We start from the raw sequence: 19,551 nt of genomic DNA on the forward strand, positions 1-19,551 counted from the left end.
ACCTCCAATTTTTTTTAAGCAAAATCGTTTTGGAATATGAAACTACAATACTTAAACATAATATTTTTCGTTGGAGTGAAAATTATGAGTCATTGGTTTCGTCAGAAAAAGTATTTACTTTTTTGGACTATTTTTGTCCCTATCGTTTTGTACAGACAAAAAAATACACCAAATCAGACTCTGTTGGTTTTTCGGAGGTAAGATGTAAGACGTTTCACAAGTTTTGTTTATCGGTTTCATTTTTATTGCAGATTTTCGGTCAGCGAAAACGGTCTCGTCGTTAACTCTTTCCGGACCGCAGCATATGCTTCAAGCCAATTTCACAATTTTTAATCAAAAATATCTAAGCTCAAGAATTAATTGAGGTCCTACACAAAATATCTTACATTTGGACATCCTTATAGTTTGTAATTATCCACAAGAATCGGATTTTTATCAGTTCTGAATAATTAAAAAACATTGTTTTTCATAGAAAATGCATATGGTTCTTTGGGTACTACAGTCCCAAAAGAGACGAAAGAGTTAAAGGGTTAAGGACGATTGGAACACCGGTGTCCCATAAAGAAAATAATTTTTCCTGACTACCTAAAGTTATTTTTTTCTTATGTTTGTACGCAATTAAAAAGTAGAAAGTTGAAGGGATCTAAGATATATTTTGCAAGTCTCCAGCTTTTTGCTATATAATAAATATTTAAGCTCAAAAATGAGGAATTTTTCAATTTTAATATTGAAATTAATTTTAATTATTTTTTATACTTCCAATTTTTTTTAAGTAAAACCGTTTTCTGCAATAAAAACTATAATACTCAAACATAATATTTTTCAATAAAGTGAAAATTATCATTCATTGTTATTGTCAGAAAAATTATTTAAATTTTTGGGCTAGTTTTGTCTCTATTGCTTATAGACGTAAAATATACACCGAATCAGACTCTGTTGGATCTTCTAAGGCTAGATATAGGGTAAAGTTTATAATTTGGAATTAGTGTTACAAGTTGGACAATTCGCCGGCACAAGTTGGACATGGCTTTTTTCTTGATAAATACAGTACAAAATTTGTTTTTCAGCACAAGGAACCAAATTATATAACTAAAGCATTAAAGATATACACATAAAAATGAAGTACTAAATTTATCAAGACAAAAAGCCCTGTCCAAATTGTACCATTGTCCAACTTGTACCACTGTCCAACTTGTACCACTTTACCCTAAGACCTTTCACTTATTTTGTTTATCTGATTCATTTTTATTGCTGATTTTCGGTCAATGAAAACTGTCTCGTCATTAAAGGGTTAAAGTTTATAACTTCTATTTTTTTTCTTTTAATTGATATGACTTGTACCGATCTATATTTGTTAATCTATTGGCACAGTATTAAAGGCATATTTTCGCTTTTTATTAAACTTTATTGCTTTCTGTATGAGGAGGTGGACAGAGAGTCTCATCATCTTTTGTGCTGATGATTTCTGCAGGTGCAATCAATTGCTCACTATACTGACCATCTCTGTGGGTCATTTCTGGGCCTTTTCGTGCATTATCACGAATAAATTCCCGCACGAGATTATCCTCAATCACAGACATTTCCATACTTTTGCCCCATGCCACAAGAGCAAAGGGACGTTCTGGTGTTAGGCGTTCTGAGGGGGTGATAACATGGCGGAATAGGCAGGATTTCACGAGAGCTTTTAGCCTCTCTGTGAGTGTTTCATGGGCACATGGATGATAGAGGGCAACAATTGCTCCATGTTCCAAACTGTGTATCCATCGTTGTACGGGAACGTACAGATACTCCCCATATCTTGGCCAGAGAGCACGATGGGGTCCACTGAAAGTCAATGAATATCTCAATTATTTTCTTATAAGAAGAAAAAAAGAGTCTTTAAGATGACTTACAATGTTGGAATATTTTCTGGGTATGTGATGTTCTTGTTCATGCAACGATGCTGGGCGGAATATGCTTTGGGAATCTGATAGATTCTCATCACTGGTTCGGTATTGTAGTTTGGTCGGAAGTGGGTGTAATTATCGAGGCACATGTGAACAATGCTGTGACTGATATTTTTGGGATCATAGTCTAGTGTCAAGTTATTCTTCCCATCGTCACATGCCGGATCAATTATTCCCATGGGAGGTGATTTGACTTCTTCATTGTCTGATAATTTTTCATTGGGATCCGGAGCATTTGGTGGTTGAGGAAACCACTTTCCATTCCAGGCACTAGGGTCTTCTTCTTCTTCTGAAAGATATATACATGAGCCAAACATATTGTTGCCCTTTGTTTGATCTTTCCGGGAATGTAAACATCGAGACTGGGTCAGATTTTACCTGCTAAAACTGTCGTTGTTAGTAGGAACACATTGAAGAGAATTACCAGGAGAGGCATCTTGAAGACTTAATCACATTACGTGGCTATTCTTAAAGTTCTAGTTGGTAATAATTACTAGTAAAAAAAAAGATAAATTCAAATTCTCACATTAAATGTCTCGGAACCGTGTCTGTGTTGGCAGATCTGAGAGTTTTGGGTGTCACAGAGAATCGGTTTCCCGATCTCCAGACCCTGCCACTGCGCAGATGTTTCACCGTGTTGTGTCAGAATTTTATGTAATTGTGTGTGAAGAGTTTTGTTGAAAATTCAATCCCGGTTATTGTGCAGAAAAAAAGTGTTTTAAAGTGCAAGAAAAAAGGATTTATCCAACTTCAAAATGCTCACAGAAGTTGATGTCTTCATTAGCAATTATACCCTAGTCGATCCGGAAATCTATCAACTTTGGATTGAAGGATATACTTGTAAGTTGATGAAACTGTTGTTTTTTTTATTGTTCTCAAACTAGTTTTGTTGAATGCTGCTGAAATGGTTTTCAAAAAAAAAAATCTTTCCAGCAACTGAAGCTGTGAATTTTCTAAAGTTGAAAGAGAGCTCCCAAATGATGGGAGTTCCTGTTGAATTAATTTGTTCAGATGTCCTGGATCACTATCGGACATATTCTCTCTTGGAGAGAATTCTGCATATGCCATCAAAATTGTCTGAACAACCATCATTTCAGCTTGAGCCCCAAAGTCGTTCACTTCTGATTGAAAAGTAAGATTTCATGGGGATTGAAAAATTTTTCAAAAACTGGATTTAATTTTTGAAATTAAAAAAAAATCCATTAGGTATTATTCTCTGGATGATGCTGTTGCACGTGAGATTTTGGGGAAGAAATTGTCATCCAGGTACCGTAAGGATCTCGATGAGGTGGCTGAAAAGACGGGAGCTAAGCTCAAGTCGTGTCGTCGCCAATTTGACAATGTGAAGAGGATTTTCAAGACTGTGGAGGAAATGCCAGGAAATATGACGAACAATATTAAGCAGCATTTTATGTTGCCGGATGATTTGGCCAGGAAGTATGCTGCTGTGGTATTTATTGCCTGCCTCAGATTCGAAACCTCCAAACGTCGACTTCAGTATCTGGATTTCTTGGATTTCTTTGAATGTTCTCAAGCTGTTATGACCTTTTGGACGTACACATATCAGCATTCTGGTCCTGAATACTATGATACAGAGATGGATAAAGAGTTTCTCCTGGACCTACGGGAATTACGGTGTCTTGTGGACAAAGAAAAAGAGATCAAACAGTGAGAACTATTCTGAATTTATCCTTGAGAATTATCCATTTGAGATCTTGTTTTTCCGCAGTCTCGTGTGCATAAGATTGAAACCGACTCTTCTGGAACGAAACTATCAGGAATTGGATATCAATTTCCGATCATATTGGCGGGCTCTCATTACAATAGCGTGCAATTTGCATCGAACACGTGAATTGAGGGGGCTATTTTTGGAGTTATCAGAGAAGCTCATTGATCCATGGAGGCAGAATAATTGGACCGTTGATCAAGTAAAATTTTTCCTACCAGCCATAACCCAGAGTGTGCTGGATTTAGAAGTTTCAAGGTTTGTATCTACACAGAAAAAAAATATTTTGTAAAAATATTCGTAAATATTTGTGAATTCCTATGGGGGAGTTACGAAATGTTCGTGAATCGTATAGCCCACAAACAAGTTCGTAAAATTTTGTATTTTTATCACAAACATTGCTCGTAACACGATCATTTGACGAACATTTTTTTGTACTTTTACAAACATTTGTTCGTAAATGTTCGTAAACACACAAAAAATGTTCGTAAAATTTTGTCATTTGTTCGTAAATGTTCGTAAAATGTTCGACAGGAAAACAAACATTTACGAACAAATGACAAAATTTTACGAACATTTTTTGTATGTTTACGAACATTTACGAACAAATGTTTGTAAAAGTACAAAAAAGAAATGCTCGCCAAATGATCATGTTACGAACAATGTTTGTGAAAAAAGTACAAACTTTTACGAACATGTTTGTGGGTTATACGATTCACGAGCATTTCGTAACTCCCCTATAAAAATTCACAAACATTTAGGAACATTTTTACAAATTTTTTTTTCTATGTTGTGTACATCTGTCGGAGTTATTTATTGTGTCTCAGTGCATTTTTTGATCTTTCATAACTCTCTCTCTCTTTAGGGACCAAGACATTCGTTGTCTGTGGGATCGGTATATGCAAGTGATCAGTACATGTTTAATACGTATGTATCATACTTGACAGAGAATGTGAAAAAATGTGATCAAAAGGAATTCAATAAAAACACGTCGAAGAGGATGGCATTGGCGATGACTTACTAATTGAACGGTGTTTTATTTTTTACCATCTTTTGCGTCTCATTGCCTTAATTTTCTCACCATCTTCGTATCTTTGGCAGACACATGCGATTTTAATAGGTTCTTTAGAGGGGCAGTGTAGGGGGCGGTTGAACAGATATAAAAATCCACAATGAGACAGAGATTGGGTGATCCCTTTTAATGGTGGCGCCAGGCTTCTTAACGATGGATTTTTATATGCTTCTACCATGACCCCTTCCACGCAGGATGAATGTTGATGTGGAACAAGATTGAGAAAGGAGAAAAAAAGGAACAGGATGGTGTGGGTGAAGAGAGCTTTTTTGGGGGTAGATATGGTGGTAAATTGGTCTCGAAGCTCATATCCGTTCTGCAACTGACACTCTCTTTTGCTCTCACTCTCTCTCTATTTTCTGGTATGCTGGGTGAGGCTCGGAAAAATCATCCATAAAGGATGGACGCACAAGAGAAAATCTGAGAGAAATGTGCAATAAGCGCAAGCGCATCCTTTGTAATGTTGCTACTACAGTGTGTCCTAGTTATATTTCCGCCAGAACAGAAAGAACAATCAAAATAGCACATTTTATACAGCACCTACATCAACCTCTATAAAATAGAGTGTTTCATCCAGATTTCTCATTTCTATTAAAAAAATATACAAATTAAATAATAATTTAAAAAAAAGAAAAAAAAACATTTTTTACAGGACGGAGTGTTAGCCTTTAAGGCCTCTAGGAGCAATTTCTTTTAAAAAATCCTTTTGAAAGAAAATTTCCCCTATCCTTGTAGGCAGAAACGTCAGAATTTAAAAAAAAAACAATTTTTGTGTAGACACTACTGAATAAATTTGTTTGAAAAAATAGGCCACGCCCTTCAATGATTTATGGCCAATTATCCCAAGCTTAATTTTTCAATGGTGCATAAAGGAATGCTTTATGAAAAATCCAAATAAAATTTCACTAGGAGCGGGGTATTACAAAATTTGCCTTCCAAAAGATAAGCAACGCCCTTTTTAGAAATGGCCGTACTGCTTTTTTCCACAGCTCCTGTATTTCAAGAAATGAAAATTAATTTTATTTGAATTTGTTTTTAATTCAACTATTTTTTTTTAATTACTGCTTTGTTGCGGCTTTTTTCGACTTATCACGGTCGATCTCACCAAGAAAACTACAGAAAACCTGAATCGTAGATAAATCGTACAGTAGACTCTCGCTCAATCGGCTCTTTTTCAATCAGGCGAAAAATTTTGTTGACAAATTTTCACGTTTAATTAAGAAGCTAATTTGCTCAAATTCGCTGTAGTTCTTCCTATTTTATCATGATTCTTTATAATTCAGCGCTTTTTGTGGAATTTTCAAAGGCTTTGTCGTCCAAATCTATCGATAAACCGGATGACATTTTACCCCAAATGCCCATTTGAGAGAGAGTCTACTGTATATGCTGTATACATATGTCATAATTTGATCGTTACAGTAGACTCTCTCTCAAATGGGCATTTGGGGTGAAATGTCATCCAGTTTATCGATAGATTTGGGCGTCAAAGTCTTTGTAAATTCCACAAAAAGCGCTCAATTATAAAGGATCACAATAAAATAGGAAGAACTATAGCGAATTTGAGCGAATTAGCTTCATAATTAAACGTGAAAATTGTCAACAAAATTTTTCGCCCGATTGAAAAAGAACCGATTGAGCGAGAGTCTACTGTATCTAAGTTTTGGATTTAAAATTTTTATAGTTTGTACAGGGGATCCCAGGATTATGCACAATTAATTGCGAACATAATGTGATTATGCAAATACACTGATGTGTATTTGCTTTCAATTGTTGGGAGCTAATTTATCAAATCATTATTTGAAAGGCCCCTATTTGTATGCAACACTTTTCAGGTGGTAAATTCGAAATGCATTTCTTTGAAAAGATGACGTTGGAAATAACTTGTAAAATTGATGTCAACTATATTTTGCATTTGCATATAACACTGCGTTTCTGTAACTTATTCACAAGATGGGATCGGGAATGTTGGTTTTTTTTCTATTTTTTTATACAATTTTTATGTTTTTCCCAGTTTGTCTTTGGAATCTTTGTCTTCGGTAATTTTTTGTTTTTGGAAACTTTGTCTTATGCACAAGTATATTTTATAAATTTCCAAAAATTTTCCTTCGCGTCAAAAAACGAAACTAAAAAAAACTTCCCAAAACACAGAAAATTTCCCTTTGCCCCAAAAGGACGAAACTAAAAACTTCAAAAAACACCTCTGTAAGTTCATTATTTTATTTAATAAAATATAACTTGTGTAAAATATATGAAAACAAAGTCTCCAAAAAAAATAAAGATTACCGAAGACAAGGATTCCAGAGAAAAACTGGGAAAAACAAAAGTGTAAAACACAAAATGGAAAAACGAAGATTCCGCAAACCTTAAAAGATATCTACCAGGTACTAGGTTCCTACTTATTAGGACTCTTATTATTGCTTTCATCACCCATATGGGGCTGAATTATTTTTCAGTGCCAGTGTTCAGACGAAAGATCGCCTGAGCAGGGCATTTAACTCATGTGTGCGTTACGTTTTTGGGTTGCGCAAATACGATCATATTTCTCCTTGAGTTATACCTATCATTGGTCTTCATATTGTCCCTTATCTGGAGACTCGTGCTATTGACTTTATCTCCTGATTATTGTACAGTGGTCGGCCACGGTATCTCGCGAAGTTTGTGATGGATGGATCGTCCACTAGGGCTTCGTTTCTCCGTGTGCCGGGTTCGGGGTGTCGCATTCTCCGCAACTCCTTTTTTTGTTGAGGGAATTATTCTATGGAATAGCTTACCTCGTGAGCGGAAGAGGGGGCTTATCCTCAGATTTGTGACTACCACGCACTCCTTAAATCCCGGACAAACAATTGTTTAGAGAACTTTTTTGTACAGGGGACAGCTTTTCTATTTATTTATCAATAAATTGAATTGAATTGAATATCTCCTGGAAGTACGTAGTTATTCTGTATGCATAAAGGCCTTTCGCGCAGTTTTTTTCGGTCACAAATATATGTAGAATCTCAGGAACCACTGTATAGGAAAATACTTGAACGGGGATGGAACAACAGAAACAAGCATTATAAAGGATTAGCTTTAAGGAGGCGTGGTTTATTCTCTTAGCCATTTGAGGCCCTCCCATAATAGAAATTGTAACGTACCGATATTGGAAGTAGTATGAAGTTTGAGGATGCAATTCTTTTTTTAAAACTACTTTTGACTTTTTGTCAACTTCACTGCTTTTGACTTTTCAGGTTTTTACTTCCAGTTTAAAGAGGCTATTATACGGCCTTCAAACTAAATATTAATCTATGTGGCATAGGTGCTGTAATTTTTCAATAATCGAGATTATTGCGAAAGTTTTGATCTGGAATTCTTTATTAAAAGCAAATGGGCTAAATCTCTAGTCTAAACACCGCTTTACATTGACTGAAAGAAAAAGTTTCGTAATACGGCAAAGTAAATATTGGTATGAGTTTGTTAAAAGGATATTTTTCGTTTAATTTGACATTTTATAAGGAAGAACATCCTATGGACAAACGTTAAACAAAGAAACGATAAACTTCGAGTAAAATAAGAGCCTAGAACGATATTCTTAATTTAGTGGTTCTATAAAATCATTTTGTAAAAAAATTAAAGATTTCTGATAGGAGGTCATAAGTGTGGACAGGTTACAGGATTAGTGGGGCAACTTTGGAATTGGATACATTTAGAATAGAGCCCTTTTCTTATTTTTTAATGGAACTGGATTTATCCATGATATAATTCAGCTCGACAAACCAATTGTGAGGGCACTTAATGCGTCAAGTGGTAGAGCACTCGCTCTATGATGCAAGTGTCCCGGGTTCGAATCCCCTTTAGGTCACCAGGATTTTTTCTGGCGTTCAAGGTGTTCGAATTGCATCCAGTGAGCTTCACTGCACTTGATTCCACGGGGTGACAACCCCATCCCTTTATAAGGAAAAATAATAATGGATGTCCTGAACTCCCCTTGTGGAAACGTTGAGCCACCATTATTATTATCATTTATTAAACCAATTGTGAAGCTGAATTTCATTGTGCTAAGCTTGAATTCCTTTTCAACGTAGGAGAAAAATGCAAAATTTTAAAGGTACCCAATTAAAGGATGCTCCATTTTCCCTAAGTAATACCGCAACCCTTATTTCAATAACTGATTTATTTTTACAACGATCAAAACAGAAAGTATTCAATTGATTTGGAACATTGCAATCTACTGCGTTTCAGTAATTTGGGATTTGCATTCTGAATGGCACAGACTGTGGAAAACCCTGATGAGGGTGCAAATTTGGTGTGGTAATATCATTTGGCGCAGTGAAGTGTTGAAAAGAGCTTCTGAGCTTGTGGTGAGTTGTGCCCATTTCAACCTTAAATCAACAAGGATTTGGGTTAAGGAATGAAACCACATCCAGTGTCTCTCCTTGGTCAAGATTATTAGTCTAGTTGTTCCATAAAGGAGGGAGTGGGTTTACTGAAATCCCTTAGTCACCCCAATGAGATTCTGGCGCCAAATTTTCTCATATACTTTTTTCTCTCTGTGACACTCTCCCCCGGACAATTTGTCAGAGCGGGCAGTTTATGTTGGGGAGGATGAAGGGATTCTCTGTGAGAGAATTCAGCTGGAACAATTCATTTAGTGGCAAAACACACACCATCGCGATGGAATTCCAAGTGACTGAAGGCAGTGTGAAAGAGAGAATATACTGGAGAGAAAAGAGTCTTCCGTGTCTCCCCCAAAGTTTTGATGCTTATACACAATAATACCAGTATAATACCCAGAGTGAGGCAAGTGTGAGCTCATTCAGTGTCCAAGAGTTGTCGATGAGTGTGGGTGGTACATCGTTTTCCAATCTAGTCTCAAGCCCTTTCTGGTGATTCTGGCTGGTGTGTGTCTCTTCACAGGAGAATCCTTTATACCCAGTAACTGGGGAATTTTCACAAGAAAAGGAGGATTCTTCTCTGTGGTGTGTCTATTTTTCTTAAAATTAGGATTTCCTTCCATCTCTTCAGTGGCTATTTGTGGTGTGTTTAGTAATTTACTTGATATATCTCCCATTAAGCTCTTGCAGCTTTTTTGATATGATAGTTTTCTGTTGAATTAAGAGGTCATCAGTTTTGCAAAATTTCTTTGCAAGTGAAGATGTGAAAAAGGGATGGGCTTTTGATCTGGAGAAAAAAAAACAGTATTTTCCCCGGGTTTTTACCTAATTTTGAGTTCTTCTTAGAGTAGCAATGGCTCCTGACCAGAAATTCAAATTGTGCAACATAACATTTTCTCCATCGATTAAGTGCAATTTTGTGGTGAAAAATTTAATTACATAATTCTTGTGCTATCGAGAAGAAAATTCAGTGCAAAAGGGCAATAGAGAACTACATTAAATTGTTTTTTCGGTTTTTTTTCTTTATTTTAATTTTTTCTTTCAAAGTGTTTTTTTAAATTAAATTTGCTCCAGTATTAAAGAAATTATCTTCTATTTTCCCTGCACTTCTCTTGGTGGTTTGTAATTGTATATGAGAGAAGAAAATAGAAATTAATTCATAAGTGATTCTCTGTAGTAAATCAAATATTTGAATATGATTGGTGTGAAAGAGTGAAGAAAAACGAGGGAGTGGTAAATTAATTTTGATCTCTGTGATTATCTTTTTTTCTTCTTTCGTTTTCCTTCCTCTCTTGTAGATGAAAATTTAAGGAGAAGAGCTAAAAGTGATTGTGAAAAATTTTGAAAAAATTGTGAAAAAGTGTGAAAATGGCACAATTTGTGACACATATTCAGCCGACGCTGATGGAGACTTCACAGGGGCACTCGCCCCATCATCATGGACTCCATGGTCCACAGCAACATCATGGCCATGGCATTCAATCGCCGCCGTCCAACAATCACCATCATCCTCCAATGAAGCAACATTCCAAGCAGCAGCCGCAGCAGCAGCAACAGCATGGACACCATGAGACACACTCGCATCGTCATCATCATTTTTCTGTAAGTCACTTTCCAGATCTCTCCATTCTGCCCCGGTATACTAAATGCCCAACACATCAATATAATGCTCCCCCCATACATTTATATATAATCCACACACTATACCGGTTACCAGTGACGGATTTCCAGTATCTTCAACCGTATGCTTCTTCACGTGTCCTTATGCCAAGATCAGTAGCCTTTTCCAGGCAAAGAAGATAGAATTTTGAGTTTACTCCTTTGTAGATCTTAGGACTATCTAGTAAATATCTCTCAAGTACCTTTGATAACCCATTTCTACGGTATCCATTGCGACACTGTGGGAATATCATTAATGAGCAAGTTTTTTGTCTTGTTATGCGACTCTGTGTCTCCTCTCTGTGTTCCATTCCAAAATGTGCCGGGCCCGATGTCGATTTTAATTTCTGCTTCCCGCGCCACGAAATCTCTCCGGCTGTTTCAGTTAACATTGACATTCTCAGTGAGTCGCTACTCACACAATCCTCAATCCGGGTCTCGTGGTACTCTTGTCTCTTTAGAAGCCCCAGGAAAATAAAATTTTTGTAGTCTTTTTCCTCCAAGAATTTCTCTCGTAACTCTTCAGTTCCAATTCACATTTAGATCGTCGCGTTCTCAATTGTTCTCAAAGAGTAGCGCGCATCGTGGAAAAAGTTTAAAGAAGGGCAAAATTGTTAAGTTACAAAAGGGCTTCAAGAGAAGACGAGAAAAACGTAAATTCCATGTGCCTTTGGTTAGTTGTGTTATCTCATCACGGAGAGTTCCCTTAAAAGTAGTTCCCCCTTGCTTTTTTTTTCATTACCAACAGTGCCTATTATTGTTATTATTTGATTGTTTGGTGGGTATACGATTGGTGAAACAAGGAGAGGACATACAGAAGCCACGAGAGTGTGAAAGAAACTGAAGCGGAACGGGAATATAATTTTTACTTTTTAATATTAACTTTTTTTTTTCATATATATACTTCAACGTTGCTTCCATTGAGATATTTATTCCCATGTGTTGTTTCTCAAGTACTCTGTGAATCTGTATTGGTGCAATCTACGGATTAAAAAAAAAAAACAGAAGAGAAAAGCTAAAAAAAAGTGAAATAAGAAAGATCCAAAAGAAGTGCTTGGAGCTTAGAATAGATTGGAACGATTGGAGAGAGATTTCGTATATGGTTTTAGGCGTTGTCAGTTTAGGTTGTCACAATCTCCGGATAGCACATGCAGAACTCGTGCAACAATCTCGTAAGTGATTTTATCCAGTGATTTTTTTAATTTCCAATAATCATGCCTTTCTTGGATGGTACACTTATGTGTGTGGGTGCACAGTTTGAGATTTTACTTTGCGGTTCCCATCAATATCTTCCAACACATATTGCGATTTTTCCAGAAGGGGGCTTCCAGTGCAAATAACGATGGTTGTGATGGTTCTGTGATTATTTTTTGCTTTCTGGATTATCCGGCTGTGTCTTTGGATTTGGAGTGACTTTCTCTATCATAATTTTTGTGCTGTGTGTAAAATCTAATGTGCAACCAATGCTGGAATGTTTTTTTTCTCCTATTGCTTTATAAATACTCAATAACGCTACAAGATCATGGTCTCTGTGTGCCTTGTTGAATGTGAATGGTCTTAACAAAATGCTATAGCAGCTGTTCTATGAATGAATGACTTTTTTTTTTACCTATATGGGTCCCTTCGAATTGCGTGCATAAGAAATACAACAAACAAAGACAAAAAAAAAGATCGTCTGTATAGAATTTCCCACCTCATCAACGGAGGTGATCACCAATTTTGTCAGTGGATATCCTCCTTCAAAACTATCTTTCCCATTGACCGTATAGTCAAGTGGAATGAAAGAGAGAATCATTACGTCATGTTGTGAATTTAGACGACAGAGAACACGAAAATTTGCATAAAAAAGTTATTCAACATTTTATTATCAATTGTGCTAGTATTTCAATTGAAGACACCACCAAAGCAGTGTCTTTTTTTTTCTGTTATTTTTAGCAAGACAAACACTCAAATGTGATAATGTTATTAATTTTCTTCTGTCCCTCTGCCATGAATTGTGTGGGTTCTTTTTTGGACCATTCACTTAATTGAGTGGTTTTCTGCAAATTTACTCTCATCCCATTCATATGGAATATTATGTAAATTGTTCCATTTTTTTCCAGTGGATGATGATGACCGATGTGCTAAGTATAGTGAAATCATCTGATATATATAACAGATTATTTTTTAAATTACCTCATTACGACTAGCTCGGAAATCCGATGGATGTTTCAGGTATACCTTAGTAACTTGAAATTGATATTCTCCATTTATTAAAACTGAAAAAAAGCTTTCAGTTTATCTGACTTTTAATACCACTTGTAAAAGTCGTAACACGCTGTTAGTAAACTTTCATTTTATGATTGAAATAAAAGAAAAAGATCCAATTTTTTATTAGAAAGATAGCAATTTCCAGAAATCATTGGGAAGTTAACTATCGCCAAAACTTATGCAAAGTTGCAGATTTTAACAAATCAAAATGAATTTCTTTTGAAAAATTCATAGATCTCACAAAATTATATTTTTGGTTAAGGGTTAAGCATATTGACCGTCAAAATTAGTAAAACATGAGTTGATATGTAGGTAAAAACATTAAAAATTGAATAAATTTAAATTCAAAATTACAAAGAATGTTTCTAATTTTGTCTCTCTGTCTGCAACTTCTTTGCAGATAAATAGTAATATTTATTGATTTTACTAGAAAATGTTCGTAGAAAATTTCCTGCGTTTTTTTTTAATAATAAATTGTCGTTTTCTTATCTTTGTTTAACAGAAAACAACAGTAAAAGTAAAACAATGTACAATATGAAAAAAAACTTCTGCCAAACTAACAAGAAAAGTTTGTTAAAAGGTTGTTCTTTCGTGAATATGGAAAAATCTTGATAAATCGGTGACCAACTGGATTTTTGTAACTTTTTTTCTATCTCTTGATAAAGAAATTATATTGTTCGAATTGATAAACAATATGCTTTTGACAGAATTTTAACAAGATCTATTTTTTGTCCGTTTAACGAAACTTTTTTTTTTTCAAAGTACCTTATTAAAAGTATTTTAATAAATTTATTTTACTGCGCCATCTTTTTCATTTGCAGCATTTGTGAAAAACAAGCTACCTATCTTATATTATAAGATATCTAATAATTACTTTAAAATCAGTAATTGCTAAGCATTCCATGTTTTGAGGAATGCTCGAATTCGTGACTTAGATACTATAGGGTAAGTGTGCCAAATTCCGGCCAGCTTGCAATTTCGGCCACCTTTTTTGTTCCTCGAATTTCCATGAACTTTCAGATTTTACGTACTTTAGAGATTATACAATGCAAAGGAATAACAAGAAATGTAGCTTTGACAAACGAGATGACGTGAAAAAGATATTGGAAGAATTCTTGAAGGGTAAGGAACAATGAGAATGAAGCTGGCCGAAATAGGACACCAAACCTATGTCTATATTTTTATTCATTTTAAAATGTATTAAGAGTGATTTTAGAGTAAATAAAGACGGTAAACTCTTTGCAAGGCTCCCAGCAACACTCTTTTAGAAGAAAGAATAAAAAAATCAATTTGTATTTAAAATATTACATTTCAAACTTGAGACTTTGACGCCTGCATGCTACTATGCCGAATTTGGCACACTTACCCTAACTCAAAAGTACTTTTCCATCACTTATCGTACCGGAATCTCAGTGGCGCAATAGACAAGACCGCTGTTCTTCATCCACAATCCGGAGAAGGCTCTCCTGAGCGAGTCTACAAATGGATTAGCACATTCTTCTAACACGAGATAAGGCAACAGTAACATAAACATGATTACATTGTAACAAATATTCCGATACGATTAATAATAACCTACCGTTTTCTAGTTCTCAATCGATTTAAAACGATTTTTAAATAACTCAAAAGTTTCGACAAAATAGTTTTAAGAGTGATAAAATTAATTTTCGATTAAGAATTACTTATCGGTTTGTAACCGATTCAGAATCAAATGGAACCGGTTTAGTTTTGTCAGAAATTCCAAGACCTTTTCAAAGAGCCCTAACATTCGGTTGAGAAATACGCTCTTTACGTATTTTTAACGTTTGACCTTGTAAAACCGTTATTGATCTTGAATAACCGTAGAATACCGAAAAAATCGCACAATGTGTTTTCGAGGAAAATGCGGAGTTAGTTAATAATCTCGGGGTCGGTTTATGAGGTGTCCCCTGAAGGTTTGAATTCTCTATCTGTAACCGTTTGGCCCCTAGGCGTGATAACGGCCGGACAGACAGATGGAAAGGATAGACGGACGGTCTGCTCTGTGGAGTTCGAGCAGTTAAAGCAGAATTTGTGAAAAAATAAACCGGAAACGTTAAGTTTCTAACAGTTTAGATTGTTTTAACTCTTAATTTATAAAAAGTCAAACCGGCTAAACGAGATTCAAAACTTAATCAATTTTGTGTCGTGCTGTATATCTTAAAGAATTTAATAGTAGCTTTAAAAAGTCTTATCTGTTATAAAAAACGTTACAAAGCATGAAACTCAACAATTTTGAGCATTCTACGAAGTCTTTTCGTGTTTATCATAGCTTTATTTTCCTACTACCGTATGTAGATCGGTATATTCGCTTATTAAACACTTTATCTCAAAGTATCTTTTAATACAGTTTTCATGAAATTGCTCTTTGTTATTATTATAGGAAAGGTGAGAAGAATAAGTCAAAGATATCAACAAAGTGAGAAAAGTGTGTTCTTACCAAAGCCCAATTAATTGATAACCCATGACTAAATTGGGTACTAAAGTGATTTTGTATTGCATGCTTTGGGCTCTCTTTTCACCTCAATTTTGTGATTATAGGCCATTTGTGTAATGTCTGCCCTGAAGGGTTGATCAATTAAGTCCAGCGTTCGGATGTTGGCAAAGAGGAGGCATGATTGATAAACTGAGGGGAACTAGCGTACAAGCGACATTGAAGATAAATTGAAATGAAAAGCGATTCAATTGAGAATGACACGCGTTCTAAAATGCAATGCACACATTAATAATTCATATAATGTCCAAATAAGTGTAAAAAAAATGTTAATGGATAGTCTGTGAGTCAGTGAGATAAAAGTGTGAAAACGTTTTTTTCTCATAATGTATTATAAAGTGTATTTATATATAAAATGTGGTCATCTTTACTAAAAGAATTTTTGTGGTCGGCTTTGGTGGTTTTGGTGGCTCCTTTTAATTTTTTTTTTGTTGTAAATTGTACTGCAAATGCACTCAATGATAGTTCAATGGCAATGGGAATATCAAAGCAATAAACTTTCATTTACTAGTTTCTTCCAATTAGTTAATAATTAGAGTTATTGGGAGAGAAAATGAATGAGTTCTGTGTTCTGCAGTTTGTTGGATAAATGAGGAATTTGACCTTTGACAATTATGTGGAGGCTTAACATTTTTCCCGCCCCGGATTCAATGCGTTGTTGTTATCGTTGTGTGACGGTGACAAAATTGGATTTGCACTGAACTCCCAGTTTTCGCACCATATCTCGCTCCAATTGTCCCCAATTTCTTTACAATGGCGCTTGTATGAAATGGTGAGAAAGTCTTTTGTGGAGAATAGATTAATCCAGTCACCTGAAAACTATATAATATTAAGCTTTGTTTTAGTCATTAGTTGAAGTCAAATTCTCGAAAATTGATAGATGGATTTTTAAGTAGATATAGACAAATTGGCGATGTTGTGGAAAAATTTTAAACATGCTTTAAAAAGACAAGAAAGACAGATTTTAAATGTGTATTACAATCGAAATGTCTTTGCATCGCAAATATCTAAAATGCACTACTTCAAAACCGTTTGAAACAAGATTTAAAAAAAATCAGTGTTCTTCGAAAAGAAATTGACCGATCTTCAGACATTTTAAATACTCTCTATAAGACTTAAGTAGATAAAGATACTAAAAAATCTAATCAAATTGATATATTTCTTGGTTTCTAAAATAATATGTAAGAGGTATACTAAAAACGGGTTTTTTAAATGAAAAGTTGTGTAAGATCAAGATAAAATAATTAACATTCATATGTCGAAATTTTCCCAAAAATCTTTTCCCTCTTAGAATATTAATATTTGAAGACCGTTTTTGTTATTTTAAAAAGGCAAATAACAAATGAGCAGTAAAAAAGTTAAATTTGGTCTGTGAAGTACTAAATTTGGTCAGCAAAAATTTAAATTAATCGGTGAATTAGTAATGGCTTCGGCACACCTTTTGCGGACCAGGATATATTTAGATTTTTAGATCAGGAAAATTTGATAAAGTCGAAATTCACATCCTTTTCTTTCTTAAAAGCTTTGCATATTTCTATCCCACTTTTTCGTACTCTTCTTCTTTTTTTAAACATCACACCAAATTAAATTTAGTTCAGTCCAATTTTTAGACCGAAAGAATGGAACAGACTTATGCAAATCTTTTGAGAAAATATGAACGCGATTTTTGATTTCATGAAATTATACCGAGCTAAAATGTGTACCAGAGGCCTAATGGCTCCGCTGCACCTTTTAGATTACGAAAATTTCAAGGAAACAAAATTCAAATTGTTTTCTTTCTGAAACCTTTTAAATAGAACTATAACTATCCTACACTCACGCTCTCTTCTTGTTTAAACGTTACAACAAATTCAATTTAGTTTAATAGAATTTTGAAGGAGAAAAAAAGGGATGTTTATTTTGTTCGTGAAATTTTACTGATCTAAAAACATGTCAGTAGAGAAAACTTAAATCTTTACAAAAATCGGTCTTTATGGCTCCGGCACACCTTTTAGATCAGGAAAATTTCATGAAGTCGAAACTCGTATCCCTTTCTTTCTCACATGTTTTGCATATGTCTATCTCATTATCTGGCACTCTACTTCTTCTCTTAAACATCACTTCAAATTCAATTTAGCTCAATCGAATTTGGTATGAAAAAGAATGAGATAATCATATGCAAAACATGTGTGAAAGAAAGGCTTTTGAATTTCGACTTCATGAAATTTTCCTGATCTAAAAGGTGTGCCGGAGCCATTATGGCTCGGGCACACTTTTCAGATCAGGATAATTTCATGAAGTCGAAATTTGAATCGCTTTCTTTCTTACACTTTTGCATATGTCTATCTCGTTCTTTCGCACTCTTCTTCTTTTGAACATCACAACAAATTCATTTTAGGTCAATCGAATTTGTAGTGTGAAGGAATGAGATAGACATATGCAAAATGTGTGAAAATGAAAGAGAAATGAATTTTGACTTTATTAAATTTTCCCACATTAAAGGTGTGTCTGAGCCATTATGACTCTGGCCTCTCAGTCTACGAGATTTTCATGAAATCAAAATTCAAATCTCTTCCTTTTTTTCAATCTTTTGCATGTATCTATCCCATTTTTCTGCACTCTTCTTTTTCTTTTAAACATCGCAATAAATTTAAGGTAGTTCAATCCGATTTTAAGTGTGAATAAGAAAAAAGGGTGTACATTTTGATTTCATGAATATATCCTAAACTAAAAGATATACCGGATGCAATATAATTAACATCTAAGAGAGTTGCACTAAAATGAAAATTTCTACATTTTCCTTTTGCTAAAATATGTTTGAAAATTTCACTACATTAAATGTTGCAATTTTATTACTTAACAGTTTATTTTTAAATTCAATTTTATTGTTTTTGTAGCTGTAATTCTAAAAAAGGTTATGGTTAAACCTCAGAAAATTTTAGGACTGCAGCATTTCGCATTTGTATTATTCCATTGCGTTTGATAGAATTATGGCTATGACTCACGGGTATGTCACTATCTGGAAGAGAGATGTAGGGTAGTGGCAAAGATTCAAATGTGCCAAATCCACTATGCCCCAAAGCTTGAAGATATGTGATGAAGCGAATTGGGCCAAAGGAGAGAAAGGGTGGAAAATGTATTCTCCAAAAAACCAGCCCGGCGCATTGGGAATCACTCTAGGTTTAAGGCGAAAAATCTTCATCTTTCGTGTCTCGTTCGCTTTTGAATCTTTCTTCGTCGAGATGACTCATATCAGCATTGCTCACTATCAAATGCAAAGTATAGTTGGAAACCCCCCCTCCCTCTGTGTCCTGGATGGAAACGATGGGTGGTGAAATATTTACCAAGAGATATGACTCTCCCCCACACGCAGGGCAATCAGCCAATATCTCATCCCCCAAATGAATATTTCCTCCTTACAGTGCAAATATCATGATGTCGACATAGTGTCTGGTTCTAGGATTTTAATAACTCCTCCATTTATGGCAAAATAATTTTCACTCTACATGTATTTGAGACTTAACAGAATATTTCCGCATAAGCCACACACGCAATAAATGGATAGATTATTTTTATTCAGGTTAATATAGTAACATATAGTAAGAGAGGGTATGATTAGGGACGAATAAATATTAAAGGGAAATTTCTGATTGCACTGAAGGATAAAATCAAAAAAATATAGAATTAAACTAAAATTCTGTCCGGAAATGTCACAAGGAATTGAATCTAAAGCTTTAACCTTATTGGATTTTAATTACACAGGAATTTAACTTTCGTACACATTAGACCTACGTAATCGAGATAGAAAGCGAACTCCTCGAAAGTAAAGTGTTTTCGACAATGATTATTATCGCTCAATTGAGCGAAAGGTTGAGATATGAGAAACAATTTAACTTATTTAATATTTAAAGGGTGATGACAACGAGAACTCTGTGAGTTTCTATTTGTAGAGGTAAATATTGGGGTTGTGCTGGGGAAAATAATTGATCAGTGGGGTGGAATTTTTAATTTGTTTCTCATACACGCGATAGTGTGAC

At 34.8% G+C, this 19,551-nt stretch overlaps 3 protein-coding genes across 9 annotated transcripts in view; 2 read left to right on the top strand and 1 right to left on the bottom strand.

Annotated features, from left to right (window-relative positions):
* Positions 1 to 1,384: 1,384 nt before the first annotated feature.
* LOC129810298 (uncharacterized) lies at positions 1,385 to 2,491 on the bottom strand. 2 transcript variants are annotated; one of them, XM_055860668.1, is made up of 3 exons: positions 2,325 to 2,491; positions 1,893 to 2,232; positions 1,385 to 1,824 (listed from the first exon to the last, which is right to left on the bottom strand). In XM_055860668.1, the coding sequence occupies exons 1-3, from the start codon at positions 2,380 to 2,382 to the stop codon at positions 1,398 to 1,400; spliced, it is 825 nt and encodes a 274-aa protein (XP_055716643.1). In that variant the 5' UTR covers positions 2,383 to 2,491; the 3' UTR covers positions 1,385 to 1,397. The 2 variants fall into 2 exon arrangements, with proteins under 2 accessions (XP_055716643.1, XP_055716642.1); XM_055860667.1 differs by having other exon boundaries at positions 1,893 to 2,235.
* Positions 2,492 to 2,701: 210 nt separating this feature from the next.
* On the top strand, positions 2,702 to 4,696 carry LOC129810294 (acidic fibroblast growth factor intracellular-binding protein). The gene is made up of 5 exons (XM_055860663.1): positions 2,702 to 2,786; positions 2,880 to 3,078; positions 3,153 to 3,614; positions 3,676 to 3,930; positions 4,538 to 4,696. The coding sequence occupies exons 1-5, from the start codon at positions 2,702 to 2,704 to the stop codon at positions 4,614 to 4,616; spliced, it is 1,080 nt and encodes a 359-aa protein (XP_055716638.1). The 3' UTR covers positions 4,617 to 4,696.
* A 4,846-nt stretch (positions 4,697 to 9,542) lies between these two features.
* LOC129810261 (ankyrin-3-like) overlaps positions 9,543 to 19,551 on the top strand; it is an 81,908-nt gene continuing 71,899 nt past the window's right edge. For 2 of the 6 annotated variants that reach the window (XM_055860602.1, XM_055860603.1), the window contains exons 1-2: positions 9,548 to 9,757; positions 10,413 to 10,716. In XM_055860602.1, coding sequence (XP_055716577.1) covers positions 10,483 to 10,716 — 234 coding nt within the window. In that variant the 5' untranslated portion in view covers positions 9,548 to 9,757; positions 10,413 to 10,482. Of the gene's footprint in view, positions 10,717 to 11,115; positions 11,946 to 19,551 lie in introns of those variants that run through there. The other 4 variants (XM_055860601.1, XM_055860605.1, XM_055860607.1 and 1 more) reach the window with 4 other exon arrangements.

This window comes from Phlebotomus papatasi, chromosome 1 (assembly GCF_024763615.1).
Source record: "Phlebotomus papatasi isolate M1 chromosome 1, Ppap_2.1, whole genome shotgun sequence".
Classification (NCBI taxonomy): domain Eukaryota; kingdom Metazoa; phylum Arthropoda; class Insecta; order Diptera; family Psychodidae; genus Phlebotomus; species Phlebotomus papatasi.